Below are 15,406 nucleotides of genomic sequence, written 5' to 3'. Positions count from 1 at the left end.
TACGGAAGAGGTTCCTGTACCGCCTCCCTCGCACCACCAGAGGGAGCCATCGCCCGAATATTAGCCATCTCATGAACTCCAATTCCCATCATGCCTCATACCTGGGACTGATTGCACTCCACACCTGCACCTCATTAACACACACACATATAAACCATTCACACACAGGGCTGTCATTTCTGAGCGTTATTACCCGTGTTTGTTTTGTACCTCTCCACCCTTGGACTGTTTAACGTTACTGATTGTTCTCTGCCTGCCCCCGACTTGGATTTGTTTACTGGACCCTTGATTCTCGCTGCCTGCCTCGACCTTTTGCCTGCTTCTCGACTCCGTCTCTGCCTTGCCTCGATTGTTCAGTTTGCTGGTGTTTGACCCTGTCTGTTTGACCTTTCTAAATAAAGCTGCAAATGGATCCAACCCAGTCTGGTCCTTCACAACAATGATATTATTGCCTTAGAATTTTCAACGACATCAATTTTAAAGCTGTCATAAAGCTTTGACATAAAAAAACACTTTGTGAACTTTAAGCATTTTTTTAATATAATTCTAAGGATTTTACAGCATTTTAAACCACCAAATATCACAATTTTTCCTATGTCCCCAGGCCTGTGTCTGCCATTTTGATGAATACAACACTCAGAAACCCAGCAGGCTGGACACATTTAATGCACATAGTGATAATGACAGCAGTTGATGTTTAAGTTGAAGTGGTGTATTCAATTTTTTTTTTATTTTAAATGTTGAATTTTACACATTCATAAATATTTAAAATTGTTGTTCATTTGAGCCTAACAGGGTGGACATTTTTGGAGCCTCTTCTCATTTAATTTGGCTTATAATTGCTTGAATTTAAACAGTGAAGGTTCTATAGCATATATTTATATACCAAAATTATTTTTTCCACGTTTTACAACTCCCTATCATGATTAAACAAGAATACATTTTTAAAAAATGTGTTTCATTTTTTTGAGTGTTATGTGAAAAAGGTACTGAATGCCAGGAATGACCTGACCTCCAAAACAAAAGTATGAGTAGAGACAAAATTAATATAACTGTTTAAACAATTAAGGTAATAAAATGCATTCAGCCCCTTTAACTCTAAAATGGGTTCAAGTTACAAGTTCAGTGTGATTCAAGTTGAACTTTATATTTTAATGATATCGTCATGCATAATGCATAGAGAAGAATAAGGCTGGAAATCATATTAACAGCCATTTCACAGTCTTTAAACAATCCAAAACACTTTGTAGCCAAGCTATTATCATCTTACAAATGTTACATACTAAAAACACATTTTTCTTTTTTTTTTGCTACATGAAATTCTTGCAGGCAAAATGGGTATCAAACATTTCTGTACAGGCTTTTCATTTTGTGTTGTGCAACAGAATACATTAAAATACTTTAAAAATAAATTATCAGTGGATCATTTATGATTTTCCATAACTGTATGCGATAGAAAAAGCAGCATAAACTCTAAGGAAAAAGAAATGTTCATACATACATATATACATACATACAAGTATATGTGTAGCCTTTCTTTTGCACTTGAAACCTTGGCTTTGGCCACATGTTTTGTGTAATATAATGCCTCAAACAAACAGCAATGCTACAATAACATGTCTGACTTACCAGCAACATAACATTTTTTCTGATGTGATTTTGACTGCTTACAAAATATAGTATTAAAAAGAAATCAAAAAGTTTCATACTATTATCAAAATTACTGATAAAAAGTGAAGTTGTGTGTCCAAACACTAATAAGATGAATAAAGGGATAAAACAAAAACAAGACAAAAAAAAAAAAAGACTATCGATTGAGAAAGTGAAAGTAAGCGGGACATTGATGCTTAAGGTGGTGATTTTAGCTTTGGTGAGAATGAGAGACACTTTGTAGGCCAGTGTAAATCCCAGTAGAAGTAGCCTGGTTTAGTTAGTCCAGCACTGCTCTTCTGCTACTAAAGTTTCTACATTATCCTGTGCGTGCCGTGACATGTCCCAGTTATCTTGTTCCTGCTTTCTAGCATGGACCACTACGTCTGAATTATCTTCTTCGAGCCATCCTCAGTTAGATGATACCTGAGAGATAAAGGAAGCTTTTGTAATCAAGAAAAAGAACATTTACAAGAGTGACTACAAATAAATGAGAATCACACCATTGAGTCCATCCTTTAGAAATGTCTTCACTTGCCAAGTCCACCAGTGCCTGTGACAAAGACATCTGTAAGCCTCCATAAAAATCCAGTAATCAACTGAATGAGAAAAAGAAGGAATCCATCAATGTTTTTTTTTGTTTTTTTTTTTTTTTTTTACCTTGCCCAGTAGTACTTTGTGTTTGGACAAGAGTCCTCCTCCATTCTTGACAGCGACATCCAAAGTTCTCCTGTGCAGTTCCACTATAGACACACTGAACTCAAAGCTGACAAAAGCAACACAAGAGATTGTTACTGGTTTACTCTGCTACATGCATCTCTGCACTTGCATATGCAGACAACTGGGATCAAGAAACCTTGAGTTATGCAATTATGCAAAAATTTCTCAGAAACATCAGCAGTTGCATCATACAGTATATTAAAAAGTCTTGGTTGACTTGGTTTGGAGGGTAAAACAGTTATCTAGCTCTGTTCAGTAAGAAACTCCGCTGTGGATTTAATATGAAGGGAATATCATGCAAATGCATACAGCAAGATAAACAGCAGACACGAGTTGGATCTGGTCGGTCCTCTTCTCATTTGAATGTAATTTAAATGAGTTAAAGATGTCACTATGCCTGTAACCACATTAGGTTTGATGTGAATACTATCAGTAAAATGTTTATTAGTATGCTAAAACAGTTAGAAAAAGTTCTAAAAAAAAAATCACTGTAATATATTATTACAGAATTTATTTTCTCTGGTGGTCAGTGATTTTGTTCTGGCAGATTTTTTCATAATAATGTTATAATAATCTATTGCTGTGTTATTAAATAAATACACTTAATTTATGTATTATATTAACTAACATACTAAACACATGTATAGTACTTTTTTATTTTAACTTTAGTGTGTAATTCTCATGTAAATAAATATAGTTTAAATTGAATGAATTGCAACTTCATGTTTACAAATGTATAATTACAAATATATGTCAACAAATTACGTTTCATAAGTTTCAACAGAAATTACATTAGTTTTCTATAAATGCTTGTCAATTTGCCAACCGTATTTCACAGACAATAGAAATAATTCTAACATTACATATAAAGATGTACTTAGGTCTGCAACACATTTTCATTTAATTGCAATTAAGTGTCAGAAAACATAACATTCCATTTGCACTTGAGTACATTCTTTCCATATAAGAAATCTTTTTAAAAGTTTGCTAAAGTGTACATCTATTTTACAAGGTCTTTTGTACCAGTGATTACAAAGAACAAATTTTGAAATGGTCTGTGTGTTTAGTGTGTTTCTTACGACTGGTCGTAGATAGGATTGAGCGTCTTCTTGAGTATGCTGGTTTTTCTGCGGCCACTCCGTCTCTTGTCTGGTAACAGGTACATGCGGATGTATGGGTCTGAACCATCTTTAGTCAGTGCTATGAGGTTTCTGTGATTAAGACAAGGAAACGCATATTCACAAAAAAGCAAGAGAAGCATTTTCACAAGGACTTATTATGTCACATTTATACAAATTAATACCTACAAATGCAAACACATGTCCCCCATTATTTGCACACACTGTTGTTGATGTTCAGGAGAGTTAACCTGATCATTTTCCAAATAAATAAATCAATCACTAATATACTGGATGAGTTCAGAGTAAAAGTAAAAATTAGGTGAAAATTAACAAAATGATTGTAAGTGGTACCATAAAACATAGAAAGATGAAGGTTAATGTGGCAGTCTCACCTGCAGGCATGAACCACAACAATAAGTTTATTCCTTTGTGAGCTGTGTCGGATAGTGAGCTGAACTTCACCGAGTGGATACTGGTTCAGACCAGAGCCGCTGTAACAGAAAAACAGCAAGTTTATCTGACAGTGTGTGAGACTGAGTTTGGATTTTGACATGTAATATGAATTCAAAATATATTTACAATATTCACTTTCTTAATGCATGTTCCTGTATTGTGCATGATTTCCTTCATCCACTTCATTTCAAATTAAATTGACTTAAAATATTTGAGGTTTTCAACCTCTCTCCTCCAACCTGGATATCTTCTGGTATTTAAAACATACGTTTTACAATCCCATCATTCCAGAAGTACAGTAAAAATACAGAATAACATAAAAATAATAAAAATACAGTAAAAACAATAATATATTCCTTTTTTGTTCGAATATATCTTAAAATTTAAATGAAGTGACATGTGGCCAAGCATGGTGACCCATACTCGGAATTTGTGCTCTGCATTTAACCCCTCCAAGTGCACACACACACACACACACAGCAGTGAACAAACACCAGGAGCAGTGGGTAGCCTATGCTGCGGCGCCCGGGGAGCAGTTGGGGGTTCGGTGCCTTGCTCAAGGGCACCTCAGTGGTGGTATTGAGGGTGGAGAGAGCGTTGGACATGCACTCCCATTCCCACTCTCACTCCATTCACTCGACAATTCCTGCCTGACCTGAGACTCGAACCCGCAACCTTCAGGTTACAAGTCCGACTCTCTATCCATTAGGCCACAACTGCCCCCAAAATGACATTTATTCCTGTAATGGTAATGCTGAAATTTCAGCAGCCATTACTCCAGTTTTCAGTAAATGATCCTTGAATGAATAAATCAGGATTCTTCGATGCATAGAAAGATTAAAGAACAGCATTTATTGGAAATAATGGTTATTTTTTAACATTACAATGTTTACTGTCACTTTTGATTAATGTAATGCATCCTCACTGAAGTTTTATTTTCTTTAAAAAAATGACCCCAAACTTTTGAACAGTAGTCTACAATATTTAGCAGGAATATGCAGTATTTCTGCCAAAATATTCTAATTTGTGTAAATTCGTGGTCTTTTTTGTTTTAGTGAAAATCCTCCTACTGTGTCTGTGTTATCTCCAGTTTTCCTCAATGTGGTTTAGATTGTTGGGGCTAGTTTCAATTATCTGAGAAAACATGGATACCATAGTGTTTGTAACAGGGAATCAGCGACAAATACAAATGGGTCATGTCACGCTTCCCACTGTTTCACTGCTCAAATTGGTCTCAGAGTGGCTCAGCAGAGACCAATCTGCTCAGTGCTATCCAGTCAGCCATGCGGTGTTGTTCACTGGGCCGTTCACACTGCACTGGGTACTGCTTGTGTCTCACTTTTGGCCGTCTTGGCTTTTAGGGTTTCTCACACATACACACACTCAATCTAGAAGTACAAAACCCAAACGACTTCCACACATAGTGTAGCAGTTGATACAGACTCACTTTTGTAGCTGCTGTAACCTCTGCTGCAGTTCCAGTGTGGCAGAGGGCAGCGAAATATCAGAGGCCAGACTAGGTGTAGAGTCTCTGTGAGACTGATGCTTGTGCGAGCTGCTTATCTCCAGACTGGAGAAGCTGCGGCCTGCCTCTGCTAACCGCACCGGGGAGCCATCCGATCCTCTTTTCCCTTGAGGGGTGTATGGTGCGAGGGTACAAGATGGGTTTTGTAACGGCTGGATGACTGTGGGGTTGCTGGTGCTAGTGGCTGTTTGAGGTTGAGTGGTCATGCAAGAGTTATTCTGACTACTGTGTCTGACCCGGACAGAAGACGGTTGGCTGGATGTGACCTCCTTCTCTAAACAGAGAACCTGTTTACACAAAAGCATATTTATATGGATAAAACATACTGACAAGTGCTGAATGCACACATACATATACACAGAAAAATGAGACATTATCTTTTTATAGCATACAGATGCACCAACCCTGAGAGCCATTTTGAGTTTGAGGGTGCTGTTCGGGCCAGAGTTCTGCAGGGGGAACTGCTGATTCAGTGCCATGTCCGCCTCCTTCAGGAGAGAAGCAACTGCCAACCGCACACTACCCAGAGAGCACTTGTGCTTACTATCCCTCACCTGAGACACAAACAACATCTATGCATGACAGTTGCCTTTTTACGAATACAAAACCCAAAAGTCTACAATCTTTTGAGGAGTTCTCAAAATGAACAGTATATCATTCTAACCAACTTTATATTATAGCATTACAGCAATACATTTGACACTGATGATACACACTTTTGTTGAATAGTTTGGGTCTGAAAGATTTTTTTAATGTTTTTGAAAGGAGTAATAAATGTCCATGTGGAATCAAAAAACTTTTGAACCCCTAGTGTAAACTACAGCAGACATACGTAATTAATATTATCTTTGTAACTTTGTTCCCTTCTAGAATACCTCAATTTCCAGTTCCTGAGTGCGGGGGTTGTTGATAAGGAAGTGAAAAGCCTCCTCCCACAGTGGCTCACTAGTTTTATACCTCACCTGAAAATCAGGAGCAAAACAGGACAGGATATATCTGTATTTCTAGTCTTGAACATGTTAAAGCTGATTAATGAATGTTACCTTGCTTGTGTACATCTTTTGTCCTACAGTCAGTTTGACAAAAGGATTTGGATCTATGTTCAGTTTTTTCCCAGACTGTTGAACAAAAATAGGAAGAAAACATTCAATTGTACAGTATATGACATACCAAATATGACAGTTTAAATTTAACAATCAACCAAATTTACTTCAGCTCTCTGGTAACATGAGCTGATTATACTAGCTTGGTTAATCAATCACATCATAGCTCATTTAGCCTTTTAAAAGTTATGTTCCTTACTAGTGCTTTGTTGTAACAAGGTTATTTCAAACTCATCTATGAAAATGTAAATACCAGCAATCTAACGACAAAAAGCCTCGTTTTATTTTCTCAATTCAATAAAGACATGACTCAAAGTAAAATAACTTATACAGTAGTATATTTATTTAAAAAAAAAATAATAATAAGTATATTAGTACTTCTATACAGCTGCTAAATCTTTAAACGTGCAGTGGTTCATGAGGGAAGAATACATAAGAGAAGCAATTAAGAAATCACGAAAGAATGAAACAAATAATAAAAGACGTGAAATTATGCTTAGGGTCCAGATGCAATGCAATGCTTGTTATGCACGTCACTGTATGAACGGCATGCATTCTCAATGTACCTTCAGGCCTTTATAAGGGGGTTTGGGGCCATCAGGGTTAAAGTCAAGAGGATTGGTCTTTCCACAGGAAGTATTGAGAGAAATTGAGAATAGGAAAGTTAATATACAGCAAGAGGACAAGCAAGAAAGATAGTTCGATTGGTCCTGCCTTACAGATTTCTAATAAAAAAATTTTTTTTTTAAAAAATCACAAATACATATGTACGCAAATACATACATATCGAATCAGTCTAACATTATTACGAAGTCGTCAAACATAGGTCTAAGAATGACTAAGCTGTATTTAGATCATCATTGTGACAATGTGATGTTAAAAATAAATGGGTGAACGAAAGCTATATATTTAAACCTTGGCTTCTGACAGTCTGATTAAACACAAAATACATGTAACAAAAATATACATAAATACTCAGTTACTGAGCAATTATGGTAGTATTGAATGACACAAAGATCTATGAAATGTGATGTTCATAGTTTATTGGATGACAATTACAAGCTACACATGCCCAACAGGTAAAAGTGGAAGTTCGCATGCATCAGATCAATGTACTCTGTGTTGTTTGTTTGTTACTAAAGAACAGCTTGAATGGAAGCAATGTCTCCACACAATGTTAGATAAACAGCTACAGCTAGATCAGGAGAACCAGGATGCAGATTACTGGCAAACTCACAAATAAAGTTCTATAGAGAGAGTCAGGGTTCTCACAAAAGACTAGACCAGAGGCCCTCCTCTCCTTTAGGTTTCCACAGCCAAAGCTGCCCTCAAAGACACTCTTACAGTAGAGGAGGAAGGCACAATGTAAAGCATTAATAAAGTCGGCACTGTACATCAGTCATCGCAAACTAATAATATATTATTCTATGGCCGCATAATTAAAAGGTGCCAATTAAATACCAAACTTTCCTTAAACTGATGTTCAGCCCACAAATTACAATATTATTTTGGACTTCACTGACTTTCATTGTACGCACAAAAATAGTTCGACTACAAAATATCTTATTTTGTGTTCTGCAGAAGAAAGCAAGCTTTGGAACGACATGAGGGTAAGTAAATGATGACGGATGTTTCATATATTTGGGTGAATAATATCTTTAGGGGGAAGCAAGACGATAATTGCACCTTGCAAGATACAGCCTGGGGAACAACATCAGTGCATGTAAATCATTAGGGTGTGTAGAACTGCAGCTTGTTCACATTTGTATTCATATCAAAGTAGACTATTACAGAACATAACATTGTCAAGCATTTCATAAAAGTAGAACATAAAAACAATGAAACTGAAAGTAAACAAAAATGTAAAACATGTATCTGCCGCAGGTCATCAGAAAATATTGTCCTATGGCAGATCCTCAGACAGAACCCAAGTACACTCATCACTCTTGTTCTTACCGGCAAATTACTGGCAGAGTCCAGGTAAACAACTAGCAGCGCTGAGGAAAGATTGTCATTAGCCCTTACGCTCCTTAATACCTGATAAGACAGAAAAGAGCAAATGATGATGACAAAAATGAAATGTTTAGCTAGTGTATGTCTAATCATGTCAGTGTCATTCAGTGAGTGTGTATGTGTATACCTGGTAATCCCTACATTATGGGGACCATAATAATACCAGTAAATTTGGACATTTTTTGGTTCCCATGAATAAACAAGCTTATACATCATACAGAAGTTTTTTGAAAATCTGAAAATGCAGAAAGTTTTGTGTGAGGGGTAGGTTTAGGGTAAGCAGATAGAAAATATAGTTTGTACAGTATAAAAACCATTAAAACTATAAAAATGTCCCCATATGGAATGTCCCCATAATGATAGGAATACCAGTGTGTGTGTGTGTGTGTGTGTGTGTGTGTGTGGGGTGTATGTGTGTGTGTGTGCGCGCACATACTTGATCTAGTTTCTCAGCACTCGGGTACAATGACAGCCACTCTAATCTCAGATGAAGTTTGCCTGTAGTAACTTCCTCCAAGTCAAACCACTGCAGAAAAAAATGTGATTAGTGCACTGGAATGGCAGATATGGGCTTAAATGACATTCAATTCATTCCAAACCAATGATGAGAAACTACAAGTTCAAAAGAAATTACACAACTGGTCTTTCTTTGGAAAAAAACTCATTTCATTATCAGTACAGGAAAATGTCTACATCTATGGAAGCTTAAAGTCAGTATTAATAATATAAAATTAAGTTTAACAAGAATGTACTTTTACGTATTAATTGTGGAAAAAAGATGATCATATTCCTGTTTTGAAGTAAAAAAAACAACAACATAGGATTTTTTTCTGTGGTTAATAATTCATGCATCAGAGTGTTAAAAGTGGAGGCAGTGTCGTGAATGAATGGAATGAAAACAAAATAGTTTGAAAAAACTTGAAACCTACTTACAATACAGCCAACAAATTTGGAAATTCAAAGTCAGTTTATGAGAAGGTGCTGAAAGAGAACTGGTGGTGACATTTCTTGTGAGCTGTAAATTAATCTCAACAAGAACAAGAGTGTGACTGCATTACCTCATCAACCTTCTGTTCTTTACGAAGCTCACTCAAGTCAATCATTAGACTGGAACAAAAATAAAAGAAACATTAAACATCTTTATAAAGTTCTCTAACAGATAACATTGTAAGTTTCAGCTATATAAATGAATGTGGCACCTGCCCAAGAAGTCATCTTTATCTGGATCTTCATCAAAGAGCTCAATTTCCAGATGTTGTCCCGAATGTTCATATACTAGTGCCTGATGATGAAACACATTTCAGTGTATGTGCATGAGTCTTATGAGCGCAGTTAAAGAGTGTGTGTGTGTGTGTGTGCGCACGCGTATGTGTGTGTGTGTGTGTGTGTGTGTATGTATTCACCTCATACACCTCATTCCATTTGGGGTGCAGACATTCTTTGATGGTCTTGCTTCTAAAGAGCTGATTGCTGACCAGCAGCATGCCATAGGGGTCAGACTTCCCTTTGATCAGCCCGCCCAGATATGTATCCTTAACTTCCAGATTCTGAGCTTCAAGAAAATGAATCCTTAGAACTCCCTAATGAGTGTGAGAAAGAATATAGCAAAAGACAACGCAAGATTAATGAATATTAAACATTTGTAGAGTTTGATGAGATGCGTGAGTGTGTGTGTGTGTGTGTGTGTGTATTCACCTTTGGCATAGGAAAACGGAGCTGTGCCAGTTCAACCTCACCTATCAGTGGTACAGTGATCCTGTTAGGCAACACCATGTAAGTGCTGATAATATCCTGGATCATGTAGTCTGAAAAGCCACTGCCAAGGAAAAACAAATAATGAGTTAAATGAAATTTTGTACTTCTAGATATTAATCATCATCTTCAATACAATGGACAGAAGTGTAACTTTCTCAGAATACATATTTTTTGTGAGAAAAAGTAGATCAAAACTGTGGTTTAATAACTCATACATCAGAGAGTTGAAGGCATGATTATGATTACAATCCGTTATGATTGACTGGAATGAAAACAAGACTCAAATACTTTGGAAAAACTTCAAACCTACTCAAAATGTTCCACAGAGAAGCAAGCAACTAAACCCGTTTAAATGGTGTCCAAATGAGTTTGTGTTACTACTAGCTGGTGTTGTCTTAGAAGTTGCCTTAAAACAAAGTCTAACTGATATCCATAGATGATTTTATAAAAAAAACAAAAAAAAAACAATCCTGTACCTCCCGGATGTATTACTAACCACAACAACCACATTCAAACGCCACCTTGCTGACTAAACGAACAATGTGACAAAAGCCAAAGATCATCTGACACTGTTTATTTAAGTATGTTTTTGTAACATTAGCATGAATACATTTTCTACATTTCAGCCGACTCCTACAGCAGCATTTGGTGTGACAGTATATGCACCTAATTGGCCTACAGCCTGTCTGTCCCAGCACAAATGCACCATGACCTTGTTAAAATACAAGCACAAGCAGGGGAGAGGCAATGGAGAGGAAACACACAGAAGCCATAGTGCCATTTTGAGGTTTGTGCTGACATTCCTCAGCTCCCCCTCTCTCATTTGAACCAATACTCCTGTCTCTGGGCAGCTGACTGTCTTTGTTGAACAGCCTGTAGTTCTGTCAGTGCCACCTGGGTTCCCTCAAGCCATCTTAACACACAAACACAGGTAAGTAGGCCTGAATGTACTATACAGAGAGTTAAATTACGTTAGCCATAGCAATATACAAATGCATGTTTGTAGATAAGAGAACTTCACTGGTATATATAAAGGTATAATTTAAGTCTTATGCATGCTGATCTCTCACTGCATACAAACAGCACACACCACATTCATTTGCATTTATTTATACGTAAATACACGGACTGGAAACGTATTTATTCATTTATTTATGGTTATCCATCTAAAGTCAAATTTAGACAAATAACTTTTTTGTACTGTATAAATGTTCTGTATTATATTATTATAGATTACAGTGCTTTGCTCTTATAAAATTCACATTAATCACAAAGACAGTTACTTATTTTGAGTAAGTCTGTTGTCTACCTTTCATTTTCATTCAACACGCACTTCTAGTTCTATCAAAAACACAAAGAAATCAGAAAACAACTGAACAAAGACATGTAAATCAAGTCAAGTTACCTTTATTTATATAGCGCTTTTAACAATACAGATTGTGTCAAAGCACTTAACAGTATCAAATTGGAGGATAGAGTGTCAGTAATGTATAATAAGATTAAACACTCAGTTATCAGTTAAAGGCATTTCATTATTGAATTCAGTGATGTCATTGTCTAGCTCAGTTTAGTTTAAATAGTATCTGTGAAATCAAATTGATGATAATCGCTAAAAAATCAAGTGTCCCCAACTGAGCAAGCCAGAGGCAACAGAGGCAAGGAACCAGAACTCCCTCTGTGACAGAATGGAGAAAAAAACCTTGGGAGAAACCAGGCTCAGTCGGGGGGCCAGTTCTCCTCTGGCCAGGATATTATGGTTTATTTATTTATTATGTCTATTCAGTGATGGGCAGTAGCGTCGCTACCAGTAGTGAAGCTACTAATTTAACTACATTTCTCAGAAGCGTGGTGGTAGCGTCGCTGCTTTCTGAATCAAATAGCTTTTCAGTAGCGAATATCGTTTTTTGATCAAGTAGTGCGGTAGCGTCAACAAAAGCTACATTTCCCAAAGAATATCTGAAGCTCGAGCTCAAATCGGAAATTAATTGAACCCTTAAAAAGGGGTATATAGAACCTTTTAGGGGTTCCAAATATGTAGCGCCTGATAGAACCTTTTCTTCTAAGAGTGTGAGAACAAAGATTGTAAGTCTCTATATTATTTACACTGATGTAGGTCAGAAGGTTAAGATGGGAGTAGACCTAAAATAGCCTTGTATATGAAGATATACCAGTGTTGAAGTCTCCACATTGATAGAGAAGGCCATCCAACACATTCATACAGTTCACAATGGTGAGTGAGGACTTTAAAACCAGTGATGAAGCTCAGAACTCCATGGTATACAGTGTCCAATGCATATAAACTTTGAGACGAAGCATGCATGTATAAAATATCACCATAGTCAAGTATAGACATAAAAGTGGCAGCAACCAGCCTCTTTCTAGATTCGAATGAAAGGCAGGATTTGATTCTGAAATAAAACCCTAGTTTAAGTTTTAATCTTTTTGCTAGCTGCTGAATATGAGAGGTAAAAGAAAGAGATTCATCTATTAAAATACCAAGATATCTGCATTTCGAAACACATTCAATCCTCGTACCCTGTAGAGTGAGGATTGAAGGCAGATTTGATTTGGATTTCAAATTTGAAAAAAGCATGACTTGTTTTTTCAGCATTTAGAACAAGTTTTAAATCATAAAGATTCGTTTGAAGCGTGTTAAAATCAAGTTGTAATTGGGAGAGGGCCTGGTCTGCGGTGGGTGCTGAACAATACAGTACAGTTTCATCTGCTTAAAAATTACATTTTCCTTTAGACACGTTACTATCAATGTTATTTATATAAAGAATAAAGAGCAAAGGCACCAAGACTGACCCCTGGGGCACACCTTTTGTTATTTTGAGACAGCGAGAGGTGTTGCCATCCGCCTGCACATACTGAGTTCTGTCTGTAAGAATTATCAAACCAGCTGCCAGTTTGTTCGGAAAGTCCAGCCTTACACAGTCTGTGCTTAAGCACTGTATGGTCCACTGTATCAAATGCCTTAGAGAGGTCAATAAAAAGGGCTGCACAATGCTGCTTGTTATCTATAGATTCAATAAAGTCATTTAAAACCTTAAGAGCTGCCGATATTGTACTATGCCTTTTTCTAAAATCAGATTGGAAGTCAGATAAAACATTTTTATTGTTAAAAAACAAGGGACTCTAAAACCTTGACCAGAACAGATAATTTAGAGATCGGTCTGTAATTATTTAAGATAGAAGGGTCACCACCTTTTAACAGGGGAACCACAAAGGCTGATTTCCAAATGGAAGGAGTGACATTTGTGTTCAAGCACAGATTAAAAATATTAGTTAAAGGCACGGCAATAAAATTTGCTGCTAACTTTAAAAAGTAGGGATCCAGTTTATCAGGGCCTGCAGATTTTGTCGTGTCCAATTGCTTGAGGGCTTTATTTACATCTGAAACTGTAATAGGATGATATAAGGATGATTTGAGAAATGTACCAAAGCAACTGAGAAAAACTGTAAAAGTACAAATTTACACATTACTGTATGTGGGATATTGACTGAAAGAGACTGGATAGGATTCACAGTTACACTTTTACTAGTGGTCTGACCAAAAAAAATTAAAAATACCATTACATCATCACTGTAATATAGAAAAAAAAAAGAAATATGGGCACAAAGGTGAAAATACACAATTAGAAAGGCAAACACAGGCAGAGCTTTGCTATTACATGCAGCAATGTCAGAGGAATTTCAGAGAACTGATTTATCATTGGTTGATCTACATTCTCTTCATTAGTGAAAGTCAAGATTCACCTCCACAATTCATGGCAAATTTACAAAAAGACTAATAGAAATGTGTAGATTGACAGTTTATGACAACTAGATCAACCATTTTGCATTTAATGATGTATACGATGAACTAATGACTAAATGTTTTGATGGGTAAGACTATTGTACAGAGAACTAAATAATACATACTGAGCAACATGACATTAGCAACTGATAATGTAGGGAAACGCAGACAAATGTACATAATCATTTGCATGAATGTACCAAAACAATTGCAACTTGATCAAAAGAATGAGAAACTGCTTTTATAATGTGCACAACTGACTAGATTCATTTCATTTCTGATCTAAGAAATGCACCAAAGCGACATGGAAAAACTGTAATGCATTAGTAAATGTTGAAGTTAACATTAATAAATGCTGCAGAAGTATTGTTCATTCTTAGTTCGCGTTTGTAATGGGGTGAACGAGACGTGCGGATCCATTTGCAAGCTTTTATTAATAAACATAGTCAAATAACAGACAGGGTCAAAACACCAGCAAACGGGTATGGCACGGGCAAGACACAAGAGCATTCCTAAGGCATGCGTGGGTCCTCGATCGGTGAACAATATCCAAAGGGCTTGAGAAGAGGGGTAGTCCGATAACCTGAGCAATAATCCAAACAAGGTAAACACAGAGTCCGAAACGGTGAGACAAGGGTAAATCCACCATACAAGGGCGGGAAACAGGAAACGAGACTATAAACAAAATAAACTAAACTTAGACTTAGAGAACACTGAATGGCTCGGTAAGGCAACTAACACTTGGGGAGTGCTATACGAAGAACAATACTCGGCAAAGACAGAGAGGAAGTTCAAGGTTTATAAAGCGTGTGTAATCAGTGCAATTAGCTGTGTGTTGTCAGTGCAATGGATGATGGGAATTGTAGTTCGTGGGTGAAGTGCAACAGTAGTGTGGTGCAAAATTCAATATGATGGAGGAGTGACCTCTGGTGGTGAGTAAACGGAAGTCCACAGACCAGATTCGTTACAACGTTAATTACACGTTAACTAATGTTAACTAATGAACCTTATTGTGAAGTGTTACCATTTATATAAATGTATCTGTATACAATAAAGCCACAATACCAACTACCACTAGGAGGTTTCCAGCTGACAGCAAACATTTATTTTGCATTGTGTGTTACAATATAATGTAAATGGCCCTGTAAATTATACTGATTTTTGTTGCCAAATTGGTTTGGAATAGTTGTTGAATAAACAATTAAACTGAACTATTATGCCTATCTATCTGCTTGACTGACAGTTTTATTGATCACCGAGAGAGCAT

The 15,406-nt window shown here is 36.7% G+C and overlaps 1 protein-coding gene across 3 annotated transcripts in view; it reads right to left on the bottom strand.

Annotated features, from left to right (window-relative positions):
- Positions 1–518: 518 nt before the first annotated feature.
- The window catches only part of esyt2b (extended synaptotagmin-like protein 2b), a 33,570-nt gene continuing 18,682 nt past the window's right edge, over positions 519–15,406 (bottom strand). Inside the window, exons 8-24 of one of the 3 annotated variants that reach the window (XM_079440985.1) lie at positions 10,281–10,401; positions 9,989–10,165; positions 9,785–9,867; positions 9,644–9,692; positions 9,022–9,111; positions 8,529–8,609; positions 7,810–7,911; positions 7,139–7,195; positions 6,513–6,587; positions 6,345–6,431; positions 5,874–6,023; positions 5,392–5,756; positions 3,884–3,982; positions 3,450–3,581; positions 2,311–2,416; positions 2,154–2,203; positions 519–2,076 (exon numbers count right to left, since the gene is read on the bottom strand). In XM_079440985.1, the coding sequence (XP_079297111.1) occupies positions 2,031–2,076; positions 2,154–2,203; positions 2,311–2,416; positions 3,450–3,581; positions 3,884–3,982; positions 5,392–5,756; positions 5,874–6,023; positions 6,345–6,431; positions 6,513–6,587; positions 7,139–7,195; positions 7,810–7,911; positions 8,529–8,609; positions 9,022–9,111; positions 9,644–9,692; positions 9,785–9,867; positions 9,989–10,165; positions 10,281–10,401 (1,870 nt within the window). In that variant the 3' untranslated portion in view covers positions 519–2,030. The remainder of the gene's footprint in view (positions 2,077–2,153; positions 2,204–2,310; positions 2,417–3,449; positions 3,582–3,883; positions 3,983–5,391; positions 5,757–5,873; positions 6,024–6,344; positions 6,432–6,512; positions 6,588–7,138; positions 7,196–7,809; positions 7,912–8,528; positions 8,610–9,021; positions 9,112–9,643; positions 9,693–9,784; positions 9,868–9,988; positions 10,166–10,280; positions 10,402–15,406) is intronic. The other 2 variants (XM_079440986.1, XM_079440987.1) reach the window with 2 other exon arrangements.

This window comes from Barbus barbus (assembly GCF_936440315.1).
Source record: "Barbus barbus genome assembly, chromosome: 2".
NCBI lineage: Eukaryota > Metazoa > Chordata > Actinopteri > Cypriniformes > Cyprinidae > Barbus > Barbus barbus.
This window is presented reverse-complemented; position numbering and strand designations above follow the sequence as displayed.